Source organism: Mustela putorius, unplaced genomic scaffold (assembly GCF_011764305.1).
Source record: "Mustela putorius furo isolate JIRA1106 unplaced genomic scaffold, ASM1176430v1.1 tig00003923_pilon_pilon_pilon, whole genome shotgun sequence".
NCBI classification, from domain to species: Eukaryota; Metazoa; Chordata; class Mammalia; order Carnivora; family Mustelidae; genus Mustela; species Mustela putorius.
Window position 1 is genome coordinate 6,786,140 of NW_025422068.1, and position 23,036 is coordinate 6,809,175.

Sequence of the window (23,036 nt, forward strand, 5' to 3'; positions counted from 1 at the left end):
TGCACTCTCTCTCTGTCAAATAAATAAACAAAATCTTTTTTAAAAACCCCCTCTAGTTATATTTTTAGTTATAACCCACAAGGTCTAATATATGGTATTTTTAGTAATATTTAGACCAAAATCTGTATTTCAGTTTTTTAATTTGTTTTGATTTTTCTTTGTTGAGATGTGCTCTGTGGCCAAAAATATGGTCTAGTTTTGTTACCGTCTGATTTTGTTACTGTTCCCTGTGTACTTGAATATGTATCCTAAAATTGTATTGGGTGCCATAATATATGAATGTCAATCAGGTCAAGTTCCTTAATCATATTCAAGTCATTTCCATCCTTACCTAGTTATGTGTGGGTATGCTGGGCATACATTAGATATCCAGGAAAATGGTGCAGTAAGCTAAAGAGGTCAGAGGTTCAAGATCTTGAAAACACAGCATTTAATGCCAAACATTTCAGGGGTGTGAAGCCACAAGAAAAACATTTTACATGTGGGGAGGAGGCATCTCTTCCCTGATTTAATTAGCACTCTTCACTTTGCTCATATCAGTCATTCATTCACCATGACCAATGACTGGATCTTGAGTTGCCTTACTTGTTGTTATTTTGGACTAGACTTCAAAATCTCCATGAGGACTGGAACCTCGTGTGTCTTCTTGACGCTCTATCCCTCCTGCCGGTTACAGAGATGATACCGGATATTTGTGGCATAAATGACTAGTGCATTTTCTCGAAATGTAAACTTGATAATTTGAGGAGAAAACCAATTAAAATCATAGCCAATTTAACACATTTTCTTAGTATGTCACATGAATATTTACAAAGAACAATGCAAATTTGGATCGATTTAAAATATAAAATGGAACACTTCAAGTAAATTTGCCCTTGACACTGGTGACTCAGGGTTGATTTATGCATGCCAGGTGGTGGTGAATGGGAAAATAAATGTTTCTCAAACTTGTCATTAGTGGTATTTCAGTAAAAAAACTGAAAAGCACTGATATGAAGGATTGTCAGGTGAAGTACAAGCAGAGGAAATTTTGGCAGGGAGTGAGGATTGGTGAACTAGGTTGATAGGGTACGAGTAGGATTGGGGTCTTGAGATAGATAGGGTAGAATTAGATACTTGGCTTTATAAAGCTTTTTATGATTTTTGATTGCATTTTTGTTCTCCGTTCATATTCAGCGGAATTCCATTCTGTTTCGTTTGGGCGGAAGAAACCCTAGAGAGGAAACCAGCTTTTTCGCAGGGGTTGATGCGCCACGCATCCCTCCCCAGGGATGCGGCCAACGACAGCACTAGTCAGTGAAGGGGCCCCAAAGGGAAGGAGAAGCCAGGGGGCAGCCTTGAGGACCAGGAGAGCGGCAGGACCTCGGGAAGTGTTTAGCGTTTGGGTTTGCCTGGGGATTCCTTCCTTCAGAGTTTAGGGACTCCAGTCCGGGATGCGCGAAGGCAGCGGCTGCAACCCTCATCCCAACACCCAGATCTGTATGGAGCAGACACACTGGCATCGACCGCACACACCGCCTCCGAGCCAGGACGCCCGGGGACATTAAAAAGCAACAGCAACAGCGCCTGGAGCGTGCCTGTTGGCCTCGGGGACAGTGCCCCCCACGCGACTGCCGTTGCTCCACCACTTCCGGCCCTCTCGTACCTCCACGCAGAGACCCAGGAGGGTTCTTGGGCCAGGTTGCCGCTGGGCCCCGCTCTGCCGGCTCGCGTCCTGGCGCCAACCCGCAAGGACGCGCCAGGTGGACACGGGCACCCCGCCCAACCGGCGGCGCGCGGGGGCGGTGGGCGGGGACACCCGAGGGGCAGGGCCTGCGCGCTGGACCTCCCTCCAGGCGGTGCGCGGAAGGGGCAGGCGTGGGCACGCGAGGGGCGGGGACTGCGCGCCCGACCTGGGCACCCCTCCCTTCAGGCGGTGCGCGGAAGGGGCGGGCGTGGGCACGCGAGGGGCGGGGACTGCGCGCCCGACCTGGGCACCCTTCCCTTCAGGCGGTGCGCGGAAGGGGCAGGCGTGGGCACGCGAGGGGCGGGGACTGCGCGCCCGACCTGGGCACCCCTCCCTTCAGGCGGTGCGCGGAAGGGGCGGGCGTGGGCACGCGAGGGGCGGGGCCTGCGTGCCGGACCCGGGCACAGCGCCCTCCCCGCGGCGCGCGGCGCGCGGGCGCGGTGGGCGTAGGCCCGCGAGGGGCGGGGCCTGTGCGCGGGGCCGCGCGCCCTCGGTCCCGGCGGCGCGCGGGAAGTAGCCGCAGGCGACGTCTCCCGGTGGGGTGAGGAAGAATAGGGAGTCGCGGGGCGCGGTGGTGGCAGCCGCTGTGCAGGCGAGTAGCGGGCGCCGGGGCGGGAGCGGCGGCGGGGCAGCGGGGCTTGGGGCCGGCGGGCGCTTTCCTCCCTCTGCGGTGAGAGTCCGCGCAGCCCTCTGCTTTGCTTCCCAGTTTCCTTCTGACCAGAACACCTGTTTCTGGGGGAAAAAACCTCAGAACAGAAGCAGGCGGCCGAGACGTCCTGCGCGAGCCTCAGCCGGACCCGCGGAACCCATGCTGACGCTTGCGGTTTGGGTTTTTGTGTTGGCCGGCGTCTTGGCCAGAAGCGGGTTTGGGTAAGAGCACGTCGGACCGGCCGCTGTGAGCCGGCTGTCCGCCGTGAACGGAAGAGGGGAAAGGACTCTGTCAGGGCAGGAGAGGAGGCCCGTGAGCGCTCGGAAGAGCGCGTTGGCCGGACACGGAGCCGAGTAACTGCCTTTTCTGTCTCCCTGACCCCGGCCCGCCTCGCTCGCGCGTCCGCTGTGCCGAACCTGAAGTCACGCTTGGGCGGCGGAGTCGCGGGCACCTGGTCTGTGGTCATTTGCTCCTCGCGCTGCTTTTATCTCTTTAACAAGGACCTGCTCCTGAACCTCTTCGTCCTTTAACACCCCCTCGCCCAGACGTGCCCTGCGAGGTCCCAGCCGTCCCTTTATTCAAGAACGAAACAAAAAGCAGCACTCTGTTTGAATGGAAGCCTTGCTCCGCAGCGTCAGGCTCCACTCGCGTTTCCTCCTGCGCCCTCTCCTCGCGGGCTGCCTCCACCCCTGTGCAGGTGTTCACCTTACTACACCACGCGGGTGGTTGCTCCCTCGTCTTCCATGGTTTTTTTCTTCAGTTGGCTTCCAGGCCGCCACATTCTCCCGCATTTCCTTCCTTCTCCCCGGCCCCTCCTCCTGCATCTCTAGGTTTCTGTTTCTTTTCCCAGCCGCTGAAGTTTCGCGGGCGAGCCGCAGCGCCCCGTGCTTGGACGTAGTCTCTTTCTAGCCATACTTTGTCCCAAAGCAGTTTCCATCCCAGATCCTCTCTCATGACTGTAAATAACATCCATAAGCTGGTGCCTCCCAGTGTTAAGCTTTCCTTCTGTCCCGAGTTCCAGATGCATATTTCTAGCTGTTTCCTCAACAGCTTTGCTTAGAAGTCTGATGGGCATTCGAGTTTAGGATGTCCAGACAGAATCTGGGGGGTACCACACGCACCCAGTCCGCCCTTCTGTTTCTCCCTCATTGACCTTCCTTACCACACTCGAGGTTCCTGCGGTCCTCTTAGCTCAGACCCAACATCCAAGCAGCCAGCCAATTCTGCTAGCTCTGCCTTGAGGAAATATCTCCAATCTGACCACATCTCAGCCCGTCTCCAACAAAAACCACAGTAACCTCTTACCTAGATGACTGTTAAGTCTCTGATTTGGTCTTCCTGCTTCTGCTCTCCTTCCTCTATGGTCTCTGTCCAAACAGCAGTGATTTTTTTTTTTAAGATTTTATTTATTTATTTGACAGACAGAGAGAGAGAGAGATCGAGATCACAAGCCGGCAGAGAGAGGGGAAAGCAGGCTCCCTGCTGAGCAGAGAGCCCAATGTGGGGCTCCATCCCAGGATCCTGAGATGTTGACCTGAGCCAAAGGCAGAGGCCTAACCCACTGAGCCACCCAGGAGCCCCAGACAGCAGTGATTTTTTAAAAAATATCATCAGAACTTTCACTTCCCTTCAAAACTTTCTGGTAGCTTCTGATCAAAATCATGAAAACTGGACTCTTGCGTTGACTTCAAAGCCCTGTGTGGTCAAACTTCCAAAAACTTTTCTGATCTTGGCTCTCCCCTTGGTCCTTGCTTACTCCGCTAGTGACCTTGACCTCACTGCTGTTCTTTTTGCCTGCAGTGGGCCTGGGCTGCACCCTCACAGGCTGCCGACCTTCACTCACCTCGCTTCCGTGTTGAAATGCTATCTGGGATTACTGCCTTTTTGGCTATTTTAACAGCCCTTTGCTCCTGACCTTTGGTGCCCGTTGTTGTTAGATACTGATTGTTATTCTCTAGTGTTCCACAAAGCCTGGGCCCCTTTAAGCCCTTGTTGGCGTCTAGAGTTCTCTAATATTAAAAATGCACAACCATGTTTGTTTTGAGCCTCATTTTGATAAGACATACAGTTTGTTGTTATAGTCAGTGTTTTTGTAAAATGTGCTTCCTGATTTGGAGAAGATTTCCCTTTAAATATAGAAAATGAAAGAAAAATGTTCACTTTGCCGAAAGGAATGTGCAGTTTTTTTTTTTTTTTTTTTTTTTCAATTCCTTCATCTCATTAGGAAATGATAGTTGCTCATTTGGAGGTTTTTTTGAATGGCACCAGGAATAAGTAGTTTTTTTGTTTGTTTAAGATTTTATTTATTTCTTTGACAGAGAGAGATCATAAGTAGGCGGAGAGGCAGGGGGAGGGGGAAGCAGGCTCCCTGCTGAGCAGAGAGCCTGATGCAGGACTTGATCCTAGGACCCCAGGATCATGACCTGAGCCAAAGGCAGACGCTTAGCAGACTGAACCACCCAGGTGTCCCAGGAATAGGTAGTTTCAATGGGAAGAAGAAAACGAAGGCACTTGTTCGGGGAATATTATACACGTTTCTGAGTTGTGTGGTGACAAAGTCAGTATCAGAATATCAAGAATTTGTAGTGAAATTCGGGTCTCTTTTTAAGATATGTGGGGATAGAAGTGAAAAACAATATTTTTATTATTAGGAAAGGCTTTTGGGGGATAAAAGACTGTTTAATGTTTAATGCTTCTTTATCACTTTCCTCCCGAGGAGCTAGTTCTGTGGTGACATCAGTAGCATGTGTACCTACTTTCCCTTCATTTATTTATTTATTTAAAAAAATTTTTTTTAAAGATTTTATTTATTTGACAGAGACACAGCGAGAGGGAACACAAGCAGTGGGGAGCAGCAGAGGGAGAGTGGGAAACAGATTCCCCACTGAGCAGGGAGCCCGACGTGGGTGGGACTTGATCAGATCCCAGGACCCTGGGATCATGACCTCGGCCCAAGGCAGGCTTTTGACCGACTGAGCCACCCAGCTGTCCCCTTTCCCTTTTAAAAGAGAAGACACAAAAGCTCTCATTTCAGATTTGGGATTTCAGGTGCTTGAATAAATATGTAAAATGGAGGATTAAATAAACATTTCCAATGAGGGCATTCTGAGTATGGAACAAACTGAAGATAAGAATAGGTCAGTTAAGGCGAAGCCAGGAGTGACGTTAAAATCAGAACATCTGTCACAAGCTGCTGTGTTGAGTACTCCTTAACCTGGAGCTTCCCAGCAGTGGAGAAAGGAGGCCACACAGCTGAAAAGCAGGTACCCTTGAAGATCCGTGTGTGTATTTTTGTTTTTATACCTTGCAGAAACAAAAGTTTTTGCGTTTGTTTCCATTGTTTTATAATGGACTTGCTCTAAGTCCATTGACTTGCTCTAAGGACCTGTTTTCAGAACGAGGGAGGTACATATTCTGCCTTCTGGTGCTTTACCATAAAGTAGAAATTGGAGGGGCCCTGTTTTGATTTAGAATTAGCAATCCTGGACTCTGGGGAAGTTTGTATACACATTCAAAAAACGGAGAGCAGGGATGCCTGGGTGGCTCAGTGGGTTAAGCCTCTGCCTTTGGCTCAGGTCATGATCTCAGGGTCCTGGGATCATACCCCGCATTAGGCTTTCTGCTCATAAAATCTTTAAAAAACAAAACAGGAGAGCAGACAGTTAATCATGGAGATGGGCTAAAGCCACCTGGAATGTGCAGATATGGCCCATAAGCAATATATCTGGACATCATGTTCATATGTCTTCTATTTAAAAGTACAAAGCCCTCAAAAACCATTTTTTTGAAGATTTTATTTATTTATTTGACAGACAGAGATCACAGGTAGGCAGAGAGGCAGGCAGAGAGAGGGGGGGAAGCAGGTTCCCTGCTGAGCAGAGAGCCTGATGTGGATGCTCGATCGCAGGACCCTGAGATGATGACTTGAACCTAAGGCAGAGGCTTAACCCACTGAGCCACCCAGGTGCCCCCATTTTTTTTTAACTTACTAAAAAACTCCCCCCCCCCGCACTCTTTGCACTATCATTGTAGAAAAAGAAGATATATAGAGAGATGCATATAGATATATGTATATTCACACATCTACCACACACATATAACCAATGATATCTTTTTGATGTACTTTTTTCCCATCTGTTTTCTCTACAGCATGTTTCACAAAGCTGATATCATACTATAGGTGAGATCAGACTGTATAGGCTACTTTTGTTCAGTTATAGAAACATTTTCTCAGGTCCTTAAAATTATTTCCAGCAAACTTTTTTTTAAGAGATTTTATTTATTTATTTATTTAGAGAGAGTGCACACAAGCAGGGGGAGGGGCTGTGGGAGAGGGAGCCCTGACTTTTTTCTAATTATGCTTGTCTTTCACCAGTATTTGGACATTTTGATTGTTTTCCTCCAGTAGAACTTCAACTAGCCTCTGATACTGCATCCACATTCTCTAATAATAAGAAAATACAGTCCTCTGCCTCAGACGTCAGAATTGCAATGACACGTTCCCAGAGATCCTGTGAGAGGACAAAGCTGAGCTAACCTGAGGAACATGTGTAGGGAACTGGGGGAACATGGGGAGAGAGACATGAGAGGACGCTGGAGGAAGAAGCCTGATCAAGCAGTGTCTCGCCGTTTGCCATCTTAAGAAATTCTGTGGGAGATAACTAGGCTTTCAGGTGCTGGTCATTTTGTAGTGCATATAGATATTGAATTATAATCTTGTACATCTGACACTTGCATAATTTTATAAAATTGTTTTTAATAAGAGCAGTAGGAAGCCCTTGCGGAACTGTAAAGGGGAGTAATGTCATTGTTTTTCATGAAGATCATTGTGGCAGCCAGGCGGGGAAAGGAGCAGGCTGGCTGGGAGAGCGTGTACCAGACCAAGAGGGAAGCAGGATCGTGGACATGTGTTGATCCAGAGCCAAAGCGAGGTGCAGAAGGACCGTGGGAAGACTTGAGATGTATTTTGGAGGTGGAATAGATGGATGGGACTTTGGGAACAGCTCAGAGGTGAATGCACGGGAGAGCATCCAAATTCCATAGGAATGGAAGTGGAAGTATCTTGAATGTACTTACTTATATTCACATCTTTTTTTTTTTAATGCAACATTATGGCTCATTTAAAACAAGGTACATTAGAATGGGCTAGCTAGTTCCTCATCCTCTTGAGTTAGTAATTTGTGTGATAGTGAAGATGATGGTGGTAAAGCGGTCTGTGTTTAGCTCTCCCTCGAAACCTAGAAGGCTACGTTAATCTTATATCTGGAATGCTGTCTTCTTTCGGGGGGTGTTCTTGAATGCTGGCTGTGCTCTAGACCCTGGAGTTACAGCGGAGAACAGGACAGATCTGGGCGTCATTGTGGTAGGGTTTACATTCTAGGGGGAAAAAATGAGAAACTAAGCAGATACACGTACACGTCATTAACTGTAGTTGTGATCAGCGCATGACACCACAGTACTAGGGGGCGAGGCTCCTGTAACACCTTTCTCATACAAGCCTGGTACCTAAAATGAAAAATGCGGGCACTGGTTCCCTTTGACTATGAATAAATATCAATGGGGAATACACGACAGTTAACCTTTTTATTGATGTCGGCTTTTGCCATCCTACGGATTCTGGGCAACCCCCAAAAGAAGAAAATGAATACGTGATGGCCAATCGTCAATAATGTTATTTCAGTATAAGATCGAGTGCCTTCTGATTCTATTTATTGTATTCCTGAAGTTATTGAATACCCGAGTGGGACTTGAAAAGATTTCCAGTGTAAAGAAGTCAAAGAAAAGTCCACGTGTTCCTCCTCTGGCTGGCATAGGTCTTTTCTTTGACATCCTGGCAGCCTCATGGAGCTCAGCCGTCCCATGCTGTATGTAGTTCCGGGAATTGCTGTAGTTCAGCATACTTTCTGGAAAGAGCCAAAGAGTAAATATCGTGGGCTCTTATGGGCCATATGGTTTCCCCTGGAATTACTTGGCTCTGCCTTTCTGTGTGAAATTAACCATAGACAGCACATGAGTGAATGTGCATTGTTTTCTTTTAATAAAACTTTATTTACAAAAACAGCCATAGGACACATGGGTGGCTCAGTCGGTTAAGCCTCTGCCTTTACTTCAGGTCATGATGCCAGGAACCTGGGATCCAGTCCCACATCGGGCTCTCTGCTCAGCAGAGAGTCTGGTTCTCCCTCTGCCTGCTGCTCCCTCTGCTTGTGTGCTCGCTCGCTTGCTCTCTGACAAATAAATAAAATCTTAAAAAAAAAAAAAAGCCATAGACAAAACATCAGTGAATGTGCATGGCTTTCTCCCAATAAAACTTTATTTTCAAAAACAGCTGGCAGGCCGCATTTGGCTGCTGACCTCTGCCGTCATGCCTTGTCGTGAATTTGGATGCTCTGTCCGTCACGGCTGGGTTGCATAGAACAGAATCTACTGCAGGTAGTTGAAGCAGAAAGGTATGCATTTGAGGATATTATGGGACTTAGAATATCATGGGGGGAGTTGAAGAACTAGACTCCAGGTTGGGTTTCTAGGAAGACCTCAGAGCAGCACGTAGCAGACTCGGTCTAGCAGAGCTGGGCTTCTGCCATGGATGCTCCTGCCAGATCAGCAAGCTGCTGGCTTGGGAACCTTAACCAGCAGCGCCGCTGCCTTGGGCTCTGCCTCTCTCTGCCCATGGTTAACTCAGACATGTAAGTGCCTCTGATTGGCAGAACTGATGCTATACCTGGGATCTTCCTTTTGGGGGAAGCCTGGGAAATTCAGCTTTTAGCGCTGGTGGTACAGGAGGTACCAGAGATCTGCAGCCAGGAAGTCAGAGTCATTTTCAGATGAGCCATTTTGCAGGCTCTGCTGCAGAACACCCCATTGGCGGCTTCACCTCCAGACTCTCCCCCATCTTCACATACTCGTGCTTCTAAAAAGCACAGCAGCAACAGGATGCTGTCTCCCAGTATAACTCAGCTACCCCTCCTAGAAACAAGGGGCAGTCGCTTTCTCCCTGGAAGTCCCATAGGTCATAACATCATCACAGGTGTTATCCCAGGACCCAGCACACTCAGGAGTGAGGTGGCCTGAGGGAGAGTAGGAGAGACCGAGCTGCCCAGTGACCAGAGCACACCCATATTTGTCATCCTCTCTCTATGAGCAAATCCCCTCCATTTCTGAGCATTCCCAGTTACTCTTCTTCTAACAACGTCTCCTGACCCTGCATTGCCTTGTAGCTGCTGGCTCTTCTTGCCGTCTTAGCAAGGCTTTTTCCCCTTCCCCATGCCCCCACGCACTGTAGACTCCAGAGCACACTGCGGCTCCTTCCGTGAGTTTGCTGTTCCCCTGTTATTGCTTCTGGGGGCCTCGAGGTGCTAAGTACTGTGGGTGCTGACCCCTGTCAGAAGCCCTCTCTTCCTTTGGCTCCCAGTCCCACCCTAGGTCTGACTTCCCTGCCACGCTGTTGCCACCCCTGCCCCTCCCACCTGGCTCCTCCTGGTCCAGACGCCCCTTTGGCATCAGCTCTGTCTTCAGCTCTCTGCTCTTCTCCTTCTGCATATTCCCAGGTGCTCAGGATTTCACCTCTGGAGCCCCGGACCTACAAGTGTGAACACCCCCTCCAGGTCACGGGGCAAGCTCCCTGTGTCCCAGACTAGAGGAATGGGTCACGCACCCCCACCCTGCTCCCATCAGTGGATGGCAGCACCACTCACAGGCTACACAGGGCACTGGCTTGGGAGGCATATCGGCTTCTTGCACTATGAGCCCCCAGTGCCTCCCTGTGAACCTTTGTGTGTCCCCTGTCCCTTCCTTAGTGCAGGGCTCTGCGTCATCCCCTGGGTTCCTGCCACAGCCTCTCAGCAGGAGGCTCTCCCAGAGCAGAGCCTCATACAGCGCAGCCTGGTCTCCTGCCCTGCGCGATGTGAGGCCATCCTGGACAACTCAGACCATGTCTCGCTTGCTCACCACCTGCCAGTATGATCACATTCAAAGTCTTTGGGCGCCTGGATGGCTCAGTCGGTTAAGTGTCTGCCTTCCGCTCAGGTCATGATCCCAGTGTCCTAGGATTGAGCCCCACATCAGGCTCTGCACTAGCTGGGAGCCTGCTTCTCCATCTCCCCTTGCCCCTCTGCTCTGCTCATGCTCTCTCAAATAAAATCTTAAGAAAAAAAAAAAAAACCCACAAGAGTCCTCAACAGAATATGTCAGGCCCCTCACTCACTAACCCTATTTATCATCATCCTTACATCTCACTGGTACCTTCCCCCTTCCCACCCCCACATACCTGAGCCTCAGAAGCACCCAGCAGGGACCAATCCCAACTTCGCTCTGTGGTGCCCCAGTGGTTTTGCAGTTGCTGCCCCTCCCGCCCCGAAGCGTCCACCTCCCTCGGCCTTACACAAGTTTCCTCTGCTGCAGGGATCCCTCCTGAGTGCTTCTGCAGTGCCCCCTCTCCTGGATGGAGCACCAGCGCGGTGACTGTCGCCTTAGCCTGGCTTCACATCCCTGAAACCCAGAGGTCTTGGTGCAGAGTAAGTTTCCCACCACACTTCCTGCTAACGACTTCCTAATTGAACAAGGAACCACTGATGTTACATGTTTTTGCCACGAGGTGGTGCTGTTCAAATGGGAAAGAAGGCGGCTCTCGCGGCTGGAGGGTTCAAGCTCTGGCTGCCTTCGTCCAAAATGCCTTGTTTCAGAGGCAGTGAGTTCCGCAGTAAGCTTTCTCTGGGGTAGATATGCGGAGAGACAGAATTGTATGAGTGCATGCATTTTATCGTCAGATGATTATGGTTCCTTCTTTCACTCACTGCTGTTGGGAGCCTCTCTTCCCACGTGGTCACAGTGTTTCAAAAATACACATGTGAACTCCTCACTCTGGGGCAGCAGCACTCTTGAGGAGGGTTCTCAGTTCTGAGTAAGCTTTCTACTGAATGTGTATCACTTCTGCGCCGTGGTGAATTCGAAACATTGTCAGTGAAACCATCATAAATTGGGGACCAGCTGTATTGCTCTGAAGGTTGTCACCACCCACAGTCCGGGGGGTAATTGGCTTGACTCCCAGGACACCCCTTTACCTGGTAAGCCCATCTAAAAAATACCTTCACGGCAGCATCCGGACTCCCCGTTTGAACTACAGCTGGGGCCCAGAACAGAAAATTAACCCTCACCAAAGGCCAGGTGAGATAAGTCAGCTGAGCAGGAAGGGAAGTTCCCAGTGCTGTTTGCGTTGAGCCCGGGATGGGGTCGAGAGATCTGATGGCAATAAGCAACCTTGAGGAACCCATCCGCGATTTCTGAGGGAGAGAGGCTGTCCTGGGAGGGGCGTCCCTGGCTGTTGCCTGGAGCGCTCCTCCTGCTGGAACCTCTGCTGGGGTTCCTACCGGCCCAGCCCTGGGGCTCAGAAATGATGATAGCCTTGGGGACACCGCCATTTCCTCCTGACCGGCTCCGTCCTGTACTGCTCATGTTTCAAAATGCCGGGTCGCCTGGTGGCTCAGGGGGTGAAACCTCTGCCTTCGGCTCAGGTCATGATCCCAGGGTCCTGGGATCGAGCCCCGCATCAGGCTCTCTGCTCAACGGGGAGCCTGCTTCCTTTCCTCTCTCTCTGCCTGCCTCTCTATGTACTTGTGATTTCTATCTGGCAAATAAATAAATAAATAAATAAAATCTTTAAAAAAAAGAAAGCAATTGTGCGGCTAAAGGGCTATATAGCTTCATCATGCTAATTAAAAAAACAAAAAAAAAACAAAACAAGGTAGAGGTTTGGGGCAGTCCTTAGGAAGTGGTTTGGGTTCCTATTTTACTGAGACTGTTGAAGCAGTCAGAAGGGAACGAACGCGGGTGTCCCTGCCGTACCCATCCGTACCTGTACCTGTATCTGTTTCTTCCGCCCTCTCTCATTTTCACTGGGGAAAATGGTCACTTTTCTCCCCAACAAAGGCAACCCCTCTGTTGGCCCACCAGATCCCCCGCTTGCCTATATAAGCCGTCCCTCCAGTAGTTCTTGTCTTTCCAGCGTTGCTGAACTGCCCCTCTCCACTAGCTCTTTCTCTAGGCAAACAACCACCTTTAAAAAAAAAAAATTTATTTAGGGGTGCGTAGGTGGCTCAGTCATTAAGCCTTTGGCTCAGGTCATGATTCCGGGGTCCTAGGATTGAACATCAGGCTCCCTGTTCAGCGGGAAGCCTGCTTCTCCCTCTCCCACTCCCCCTGCTTATGGTCCCTTCTCTCTGTCAAATAAACATAATCTTTAAAAAAAAAATAAAAAGGGATGCCATGTAGACAAGGAGGAAACACTATGCAGAAGAGGGGTGATCAAGCTCCCTTCTGACAGGTCTGAAGGAATGCTCTCAGTCCCTGTAGATCGATTTGCATTTTCTGGATCTGGATATAAATGGAATCAAAATCTCTTTTTTTTTTTTTTTTCCCAGTCTGGCCTTCTTCATACACCATAATGAGTTTGGGACTTACCCACGTCAGGGTGTTTATCGTTTATCTCTCCTTCGTGTTGCCAAGCAAGGCCTTCCACGGTCTGGACATCACAGAGTTTGTTTCTCCCTCCCCCTCTTGGTGGACGTTTCTCATGTCTTCCTCATTTCTGTAAGCTGGAAATTGTGTCTAAAGACTTGGTCAGAGCTGGGCTAAACATTTTTGGCAAGACTGTGTCATGCGTTTTGCTGACTGCTTGGCGAATGGCATCAGAAAATGCACACACTGTCTGGTTGTGATCAGTGAGCCTGAGCATTTGATGGAGGGCGGCGAATCTGTTCTATCTTGGAATTTTGTGTTATGTTCATCGGATTTTCTATTTCAGATGCATTGGTTTTTTTTTATTTGACAAAGATCACAAGTAGGCAGTGAGACAGGCAGAGAGAGAGAGGGGGAAGCAGGCTCCCTGCTGAGCAGAGAGCCCAAGGCGGGGCTCGATCCCACGTCCCTGAGCTGAAGGCAAAGGATTAAACGACTAAGCCACACAGGTGCCCCAATGCTTTGGTTTTTACTCTTTTTTTTTTCCTCCTAATCTCCATAGCTATGTTTGTTTGTTTTTTCAAATGACTTTTACTGTCATTTTACATTCTCTGATTTTTTCCAAGCCTTTCCACCATATTCTGCTGTTACGGCTTTATCATGTTTATTCCGTTCGTTGCCTTCTCTGTTTTTTCCTAAGGGTGCTGGACCCTCGATTCTTCTACAGTCTCTCTCTCCATGTGATTCTGTTATCCCCGCTTTGATATTTCTGTTTCTTTGGTTACATTCTCTTTAGGGTGTCCAAGGACTGTATCCCTTAGAGTGATTGTCTGTGATAAGACAGGCACACCAAAGGGAAACTGTGCGTCTTCCTTCATTGAAAATGTCCTGCAGGGATGCCTGGCCGACTTGGTCGGAGGAGCGTGCAACCCTTGATCATGGGGTCATGAGGGTCATGAGTTCAAACCCCATGCTGGGTGTGGAGATTACTTAAAAATAAAATCTCACAAAAAAGGAAGGAAAGGAAGGAAGGAGGGAGGGGAAGAAAAGAAAGACTGTCTTGCTCGGAGAAGAATGTCAGCTGAACTGAAAAGCACTTACCTGGTTGATTTATATCCTGGCACAGTCTCCTGCTTTTTGTCCCGGGCTGGCGCCAGACCATCCAGAGATTGGCCGTTGTCCCCAGACAGCACTTGGAGCCATCCCGTCCTAGAGGCTACACACTGTTGGTGTAAATTTTTCCTTATCTTCCTTGTTATGTCTCTAATAACCATAACGGCTGCCAACATGTATGAGAACGGTTCTCGGCCATTTTGATCTTCATAAAAGCCTTCAAGGCAGCGGAATTGTCACCGCTTTATATGTGGTGAAACTAAGGCCCAAAAATACCACGTAACTTGGACTAAGTCACACAGTAGTTTTAGAGCAGGGTGCTGGGATTTACATTCAGGCAGTCAGATTCCAGAGCACATAGTCCTTTTTTTATTTTCCCCCATGAGCCCAGGAAGAGAGAGAGAATCTTTTTATTTTATTTATTTGACAGAGAGAAAAGGCGAGAGAGGGAACACAAGAAGGGGAGTGGAAGAGGGGAGAGCAGTTTCCCCACTGAGCAGGGAGCCAGATGCAGGACTCGATCCCAGGAACCTGGGACCATGACCTGAGCTGAAGGTAGATGCCTCACCAACTGAGCCATCCAGGCACCCAGAGACAGAGAATCTCCGCTGAGCGCAGAGCCCAAGGTGGGGCTCTATCCCACCACCTTGAGATCATGACTTGAGCTGAAACCAAGAGCTGGCTGCTTAACCGATTGAGCCCCCCTGGCGCCCTCCATAGTCTTCATGAAAATAGGTTATTTTTGGCGTTTGCAAGCTATTCTTAATATTCGTTTTCATTTCCTGTAGTCTGTATGGCTACTTGCCAAGAATGCACATTTGTCAGTCTTCTTTTCACCTTACTCCTATTTAATGTGGGGGAATCCTATTGGGACCCCCTTGGGCTAGAAACGAGGTGGGTACCTTCTGGATTCTGCTTCCTTCCTTATCTGAGACCTGCTGATCTTCCCTTGAGAACTTCAGCTCAAGAGCTCCACTCTCTTGGGTTGAGTTTTTCCACGGGATAGTTGCCCTGAGAGGATGTCATTGGCTCAGTGGGACTGTTGTCTTGTAGCAGTGATCAGTAGTTTCGGTCTTAGATCTTTTCTGGGAGTAGGGGTAGAGGTAAGGATGTCATTCTATCAAGTTAAAAGCACACACACACAAAAGTTTCAGTCTTTCAGAGAGTAATTTGGCCTAATCTCTCATTATTGCAAATGCATTTGTCCTTTGATGTGGAAATCCCATCTGGGGAAATTATTCTGCAGATGAAGCTGCACATCGATGGGATGACTTTTATACAAAGCTGCTCTCTGCAGAGTTGTTCGTCCTAGTAGCAGACTGGGAACAGCTCACATAACCAAGAACAGGGGACAATTATGGTACAACCACAAACTGCAAGATTCTGTTGTAAAGAAGTCATTGCTGCCATGGAAAGCTCTGAGGTTCTAGTCTTTTTTTTTTAAGGTTTTATTTACTTGACTGAGAGAGATCACAAGTAGGCAGAGAGGCAGGTGGGGGTGAGGCAGGCTCCCCACTGAGCAGAGAGCTGGATGCAGGGGCTCGATCCCCGGACCCTGAGATCATGACCTGAGCCAAAGGCAGAGGCTTAACCCACTGAGCCACCTAGGTCCTCCAGAGGTCCTAGTCTTAAAGGGAAAAGCAGTGTATCTCTGTCTCCTGTTTTGCAGTGGGTGTGTTTTTTATACATACATATGTATGTGATATTTTTTATGAAAAGAAAAATATATATATTATAAAGAAACAGTGGAAGGATGTTGAAGGAACTAATCGAAGTGGTCACCGGTAGGAGGCCGTGGGGGTAACAGGTGGCATGGGGAAAGGAGATTTTTCCCTGTGAACATTTTCAAAGTCATTAGGTATTTTAGCCTCTACCTCTTTTTTTTTTTTTTTTAAGATTTTATTTATTTGACAGAGAGAAATCACAAGTAGATGGAGAGGCATGCAGAGAGAAAGAGAGAGAAGCAGGCTCCCTGCTGAGCAGAGAGCCCAATGTGGGGCTCGATCCCAGGGTCCTGGGATCGTGACCTGAGTCGAAGGCAGAGGCTTAACCCACTGAGCCACCCAGGCGCCCCAGCCTCTACCTCTTCTTAAAAAGTAAATGAAAATATGTATATACACAGATGTCTTCATTCCCGTGACCAGTGATTTTGTGTGCCGCTCCTCGGCGACTGCCTTCAGGCTCCTTCCATTTCTCAGAAATGTTTTCACTTGCATTTGCAAGTGATGGGGAGGGGACCTTCCAGAGGCTTCCCAGGCTCCTTCCATCAGCCCTCCATGCCTGCCTTGCACTGTGGGAAAGCCCTCTGGTAGACAGAGTCAGTGGCTTGGTGGGAGCACAATCCTGTTCTCTCCGATCCTTCCAGCGTTGAGCACCACAGTCCAGGATGGGGACCATTTGCCCATCTAGGAACCACCATGGTGCCAGCAGAGGCTGCCCTCCACCTCACAGCTTTCCACATGTCTTTCCCTTGGCCGGCTCCTTGCTCTCCCCCTCCACATGGAAGGTGGTAGTGAAGTTCTCCAGATGTTGTCACGCACTCTATTCTCTCTGGGCTGGGTAGGAGGGCTCAGGAGGGGGCTGGAACAGCACTGTCAAAGATTTCTGGAGGCTTTTGCTTTGTTTCTGACCAGTGTTTAAAAAAAATGAGACCTAGGGTCACCTGGGTGGCTCAGTGAGTTAAAGCCTCTGCCTTCGGCTCAGGTCATGATCCCAGGGTCCTGGGATCGAGCCCTGCATCGGGCTCTCTGCTCCCCAGGGAGCCTGCTTCCCCCTCTCTCTCTGCCTGCCTCTCTGCCTACTTATGATCTCTGTCTGTCAAATAAATAAATAAAATCTTTAAGGAAAAAAAGAAAAAAAAATGAGACCTAAAGTTGCAGTTCTTTCCTTTTGTTATTTTTTTCATGTCAAGAGATTTCGTTGAGCCTGGCTTGACACATCATTTTACCCCAGTAGTTTGGGACAACTCCAAGCGTACTTACCTGCAGTGGCTAACGAGGAAGGTCATGGTGTTAAGTTGGTTTAACAAACTAATCTCAGTGCATAAGTGAAGATCATTTAAATTCACACCGTAAATGCTTCTGAACGCTTTAACAATTCTTTTGAAATTGTGATGTAGTTAACATAGTGTTGTGTTAGTTAGTATAATATAGCAATTCAACGATTCTTTACATTGCTCAACAATTATTTCCTTTTTTAATACAGGAGAAGCTTCTTTCTGCAGCTTTGCAGAGTGACACCTTTTTTTTTTTGTAACACAACAGAGTCAGCAGTGAATCCTAACCAGTGAAGAGAGTCCAAATTCACCCAGTTTTGTTATTCGGGATGTATGTATTAGCATTTTAGAATTATGTCTTCAGGTATCTCTCAGAAGCTGTCATAACAGCTTCTGTAACAGCTTTGGCTGTGAAGTAGAACCTCAAGTATAGACATAACACATTCATCGGGGTAGCCAGGAGGAGCCTCACTGTTCAGAGCAGCAGCAAACCCTTTCTCTCCCTAGGTACGTTAGAAGGAAATGTTCTGTGTTTTTCCTCTTCTTTTCTTCCTGTAACAGTTCTTCACCATTTTTGCTGAGCGGTTTTCTTTAACCTTGAATTATATTGGTACTTGTAAGCTTGTGTTATTGATGCCATTATGATCCCAAGCCTAATTCAATTCTTGACTTGAACTCTAGTCTTTGTTCAGGAACAATAAATTTAAAGCCCCTGCCCCCCCCCTTTTTTTGGAAATAGGAAACCTGTTCTGAATTTTCTATCTTTGGATAAAAGAATCCTTTTTGAAACTGCCTGTTTGGGGGTTCTGTTAACAACGTTGTCAACATTATCTGAAGATTTGTTTAAACTAGGTTCACGTGAAGCAGTATTCTCTCGCAGCTGATTTAATTCTTCCACTCTGACTTCCAAATTTTTTAAATTAATAGAAGGAGGGGCGTCTGGATGGCTCAGTCAGTTAAGCATCTGAATCTTGATTCCAGTTCAGGTCATAATCAGGGGTTTGTGAGATCGAGCCCTGGTCATTGTGGAGCCTGCCTGGGAGACTCTCCCTCTCCCTCACGTGCGTGCGCTCTCTCTCTCTCTCTGTTACAAAAATAAATAAATAAACAAAATAAAATAATGGAATGAGGATAGACTATAATGATTCTTTGTTGATTTCACTGGAGGAGATCCCTAGCCTTTGTTTCCAGAATCACTCCCAAACCCAGAAGTGAATTTTTCCCAAGGTGAATACTCAGTCTTCTGAACCATTCCCAGGATTAGCTAGAAAAAGGTATTCCTCACTTTTCAGAACCCTTAGTATAATTGCTTCACCAGCCCTGACACCAGTGCCTGACCCCAGCCAGGGAGAAGAGTTCCAAGGCCGTGAACCCCGCATGTCGTTTTGGTTGACGTTTCAGATCTTCTCTTTGTGCTGACTTAGTCACAATGCCAGCTGGTCATCTTATTTGTGTCCTGTTTTGTAATTGTGTTTGATATGAAAATGAGTTGTCTATTTACTACTTGAGTGTTCTGTTGCTCTCAACTTTTCTGTTTCTAGTTTACACAATAACTCGATAATGAAGAAGTTGTATTTAAACTCCATATGGATAGACTGGCATGGGACCGACTTGTCTCCCTCAAATACCAAAGCAGTTGACTTTGTTCTGAAGGTTTCTAATTCCATGTCAGACTTCCAAAAGTCTCCTGTTAGCATTACAATGACTCCCTGTTCCACTCCCCCTTGACCATCCGTGGTCATCCTCATGAAACTCACGGAGGGTGATCTTTCCCCAAGATCCGATCGGCATTTTTTTCTTAGGACCTCTATATTACAGTCTCTTGGAGGCTTTCAGGTTGAGTGAAAAAAAAAATTTTTTTTCCGTTTGTAACGTTTGGATGACATTTATAACATTCGTCTGCTGTGTTATTTCTTCTCCTTGTAGAATGAAAAGAAATGTTGAGAAAGAAGTGAAGCTGTCCTCCTTTCCCTCGGATATTGATGATGGGTGTCGGGAAGTCTAAAACAGACGCCTGCCCCCTCTCTCCCTCCTTGGGGAAAAGCCCCGGGGTGGAAAAGAGTCAGGGACTCCAGGAGTCAGCTTCCAAGAAACCGGACAACCTCCCCATGCACGATCTGGCTGAGCCAAGCCCCACGACCCCGGTCCCGGTGCCCACTGGGGAGCACAAGGGGGCTGAAGCCCAGGGAGACATGTTGGAGGGGGAAGAGGAGAAGGAGGAGGAGGAGGAGGAGGAGGAGTTCCTCAAGTTTGTGATCCTGCATGCGGAGGACGACACAGATGAAGCCCTCAGGGTCCAGAATCTGCTGCAGAATGACTTCGGCATCAAGCCTGGAATCATCTTTGCTGAGATGCCCTCCGGCCGGCAGCATCTGCAGAACTTGGACGACGCTGTGAATGGGTCCGCATGGACCATCTTGCTGCTGACCGAGAACTTCCTAAGAGACACCTGGTGCAAGTTCCAGTTCTACACGTCGCTCATGAACTCAGTGAACAGGCAGCACAAGTACAACTCGGTCATCCCCATGCGGCCCCTCCACAACCCCCTGCCCCGCGAGAGGACCCCCTTCGCTCTGCGGACCATCAACGCTCTGGAGGAGGACAGCCGCGGCTTCCCCACCCAAGTCGAGAGAATCTTTCAGGAGTCCGTGTATCAGATCCAGCAGTCTCTGTGGAAGGACACCCGAAGTAGCATCCGCAGACAGGTCCTCTCCTGAGACGGAGCCCCCAGCACATGGCTGGCTCTCCTCTGGGAAAGCCGACCCCTCATCTCCACATGAGAAATCACAGTTCTGGCAAGAAGTTGGCAGAATTTTACAGAAACACAGGAGCTCAAGCACAAGACGTTTCTGCAGGACATTGTATAGACTTTGGAGGTGCTCTTTGATGCCTTGGATAAACTTGAGACTGTCCAAACTTTGAGAACATTCCTCTCACGGTTTTCCTGGTCCACGCATATCACAAAGGATAGCCTTAGTTCATAGCCCTGGTATCTGTCCTTGAACACAGACTTCTGTGGGAGACGTTGTACAGATACAATGATGCTTTCATTTTGTTGGCAAAGGACGTGCAGGAGAGAAGGTCCCTGGGAGACCTGACCACCCTTCCTCAGACAGAAATGTCACAGCCAGGTTGACTGGTATCATCGCCCAGAAATACAGAGAGCCCGATGAGAACATTCAGAACGTTCAGTATTGATACTTGCGAAACAAAAAGCCAATGCGAGAACGGTGGGGCATTTTACAAGAATCCAGCCAACTGTGTTCTTTCTGTGGACTTTGGGGATTTGGAGACCGTGCCTAGCCCTGACTAGCCACCCATTTGCTGGCGTTGTTGTTAGGGACGCCGGGGAGCCATGTTGTGAGGTCCCCGGAGCCTCAAGCTCTTGTGATGTCATCCGTAACTAGGGCTTTATGTGTGGGGCTTCTGAATAGTTCTGTGTCCCTGACTGTGAGTTCTCCTTTGTCTCTCTTAGGACAGCCTTGAGAAATTCCTCTCACTCCCAGTGCCCTACCAGGAAGTGTTCCTCAGCTCGGTGATCAGAGTAGCCTGACCGTGTGCATGTATGCTGTAGGTTATTGCTAGACTCAGGGTGGAAACAGGAGACGCATTCTGTGGCCTCCTCTTCTGTGTCCCACACTTCAGCACACCACACAGGCCCACAAAGTCCTGTCCCTTCCCCTCTTGCCCTCCTGTGCCACCTGTGGCTGAAGGAGAGCCATCGGTATGGATGGGAAATGGGATGGGGCGGGTGTCACACCAGGTAGCTAGGAAAGCGCCCATGGGGACCTAGCCTAATGGGGACCAGGAGACCTGGTTCCAGTCTAGTCTCTGCCTCCAAGGCTGAATGTGACCTTCGCCTCCTTTATCTGTGAAATGAAAGGCTTGAATTGATGGAGCTCTAAAGGGCCTTTGTCCTCTCTCAGAATGTGAACAAGTAGGAACCAGAAAAGGGAACAAGCAAATAATAATGTTGTAGTGTGATGTGTAATAAGTTTCAGGAGGCGTGAGATCAGCTCCCAATGAAAGGAAACGCTAATGTGTTTACAGCATAATTGATTTCTGATGCTATCTGTTACACTTTAATAGTCCCAAGAGAATTCCAATACTTGCCTCCTCAGATTCTTTTAAAATACATTTTTTTGTAGGGACTGTTGAGCAAAGATGGTCTGCCTGATTTTTCTTTCTCCTTATCCTCACTTCTGTGTGTCTCCTCCTGGCACTGGGGTCTGCTCACATCTTTCTCCATCCACCTCTTCATAGCCATCACCAAATGTTCCATGAGGAACTTTTCCCATAATCCTGCAAGTTAAGTTAAACCTCCTCCTTCACTAGTACTCCTTGAAGAAGAGATCGTTTTCGTCGTGCCAGGGACATTTTCTTAAAGTCCCTTTCTGTCATAGTTGCTTACTACTTACTTTTCTTTCTCCGTTTTAATGGTGTTCTTTTTCCCCCCCTGTGGTCTGTCTCCAATTTCATACAGTAAAACAGCATCAACCCACCCTTTCTGCTTATTACCAAAGCGGGAGCTGTGGGTGCTGGGTGGTTTTTTTAATATATGTGCTGCTGAAATGGGCCCTCGATGGTGTTTTTTAAATAAATGTTTTTACTCATTTCCCTTGACTACCCTTGATTATTTCCAACCCCAGGGAAGATCGTGGGAAAGTATTTTGAAAAAATGGCATTCATCTGTACTTGTCCCTAGAGTACCAGGCACAGCGCCTCCTTCAATCTGGAGTGAAATATATTTTTTGTGATGAAGAAAAATGTGAAGCCCTGAATAACGATGCATGTTGAAATTACCCGCCTTAGAAAGAATTACCAAATAACTAAACCGAGGATGACAAGAAGGCAAGGTGTGGCCTTAGTTGTGTGTTTGTGTGTGTGTACACATCCGTGTAGATGAGATTCATACACACACATGCACACACAAGGAAATTCTCTAACATTCTGCCACACATTGAAGGGTGTCCATGGGGAGGACCCTCTGGGCCTCACTGCCCACCCTGGAACCTCACAGAAGAACCTGAGTTGTGTCTAATGGGTCAGTTGGGATTCTTCCAGCTGTAGGAAACAGAAAACCCAATGCCACATGACCTACACCATTAAGGCAAGGGTCTCTAACTTAACAAGAGGTCCCCTAAGGTATGGTGTCTCCGAGGTGTTCTTAAAAACCCAGGTTCTTGGGTTCCTGGGTGGCTAGATTGGTTAAGCATCCAACTCTTGATTTCGGCTCAGGTCACGATATCAGGGTCCTGGGATTGAGGCCTGTAGCAGGCTCCCTGCTCAGCCCAGGAGCCTGCTTCTCCCTCTGCCTGCTGCTCCCTGCTTGTGCATACCGTCTCTCTCTCTGTCAGATAAATAAATAAAATCTTCAGAAAAATTAACCCCAAGTTTATAAACAACCGAATAATATTCTACCTTAGAAAGAAACAAAATTCTAATACATGCTCCAACGTTAGAAGAACTTGAAAACATGTGAAGTGGGAAAAACAAAAACAGGCACAAACACGAAACACAAATACTATTGATATGATTCTGCCCTTTGAGGTGCTCTTAGAGCAGGCAAATTCATAGCAACAGGAAGAACAGAGGTGGCCGGGGGTTGGAGGGAAGAATAGAGAATCATGCCTAATGGGTACAAAGCTTTTATTAGGGGTGATGAAAAGGTTCTGGAAATGGGTTGTACGACATTTGGAATGTACTTACTGCCACTGATCTGTATGCTTAAAATGCTGAATTTTATGTGTATTTTACCACAGTAATAAATAAAAATAACCCAGTTTCTTCTTATCCTTTGGTCCTGCCATTCTCAATGACCCGGCTGAGCCTCCTCAGAGTTGAACCCTGGCTGTTCTGGCGTTAGGCCCCATTGATAAAGCTGGGGGAGCCTCAGTCTCATGAGAGGAAGGGACTGGTTCACCCAAGCAAGGACCCATGTGTCCTTACTGCATTATTGAAAATTACATGGGGTGATGATAAAAAGCCATCTGACTTCTAGCTGGTTTTATTATTTTTTTTTTAAATTTATTTATTGGTTTTACAGAAGGAGAGAGTGAGAGGGTAGGGGGGAGGGACAGAGGCAGAGGGAGAGAGAGAAT

The 23,036-nt window shown here is 48.0% G+C and overlaps 2 protein-coding genes across 3 annotated transcripts; one reads left to right on the plus strand and one right to left on the minus strand.

Annotated features, from left to right (window-relative positions):
• Nucleotides 1–235: 235 nt before the first annotated feature.
• LOC123388909 (serine/arginine repetitive matrix protein 1-like) lies at nucleotides 236–3,766 on the minus strand. The gene is made up of 2 exons (XM_045069346.1): nucleotides 3,081–3,766; nucleotides 236–2,947 (listed from the first exon to the last, which is right to left on the minus strand). Exon 2 carries the CDS (start codon nucleotides 2,839–2,841, stop codon nucleotides 1,909–1,911), a length of 933 nt encoding a protein of 310 aa, XP_044925281.1. The 5' UTR covers nucleotides 2,842–2,947; nucleotides 3,081–3,766; the 3' UTR covers nucleotides 236–1,908.
• On the plus strand, nucleotides 2,218–22,728 carry TICAM2 (toll like receptor adaptor molecule 2). Of its 2 annotated transcripts, none has more exons than XM_004759064.3 (2): nucleotides 2,218–2,318; nucleotides 18,862–22,728. In XM_004759064.3, the coding sequence occupies exon 2, from the start codon at nucleotides 18,918–18,920 to the stop codon at nucleotides 19,650–19,652; it is 735 nt and encodes a 244-aa protein (XP_004759121.1). In that variant the 5' UTR covers nucleotides 2,218–2,318; nucleotides 18,862–18,917; the 3' UTR covers nucleotides 19,653–22,728. The 2 variants fall into 2 exon arrangements, with proteins under 2 accessions (XP_004759121.1, XP_012915174.1); XM_013059720.2 differs by lacking the exon at nucleotides 2,218–2,318 and adding an exon at nucleotides 10,771–10,888.
• The last annotated feature ends 308 nt before the right edge of the window (nucleotides 22,729–23,036 follow it).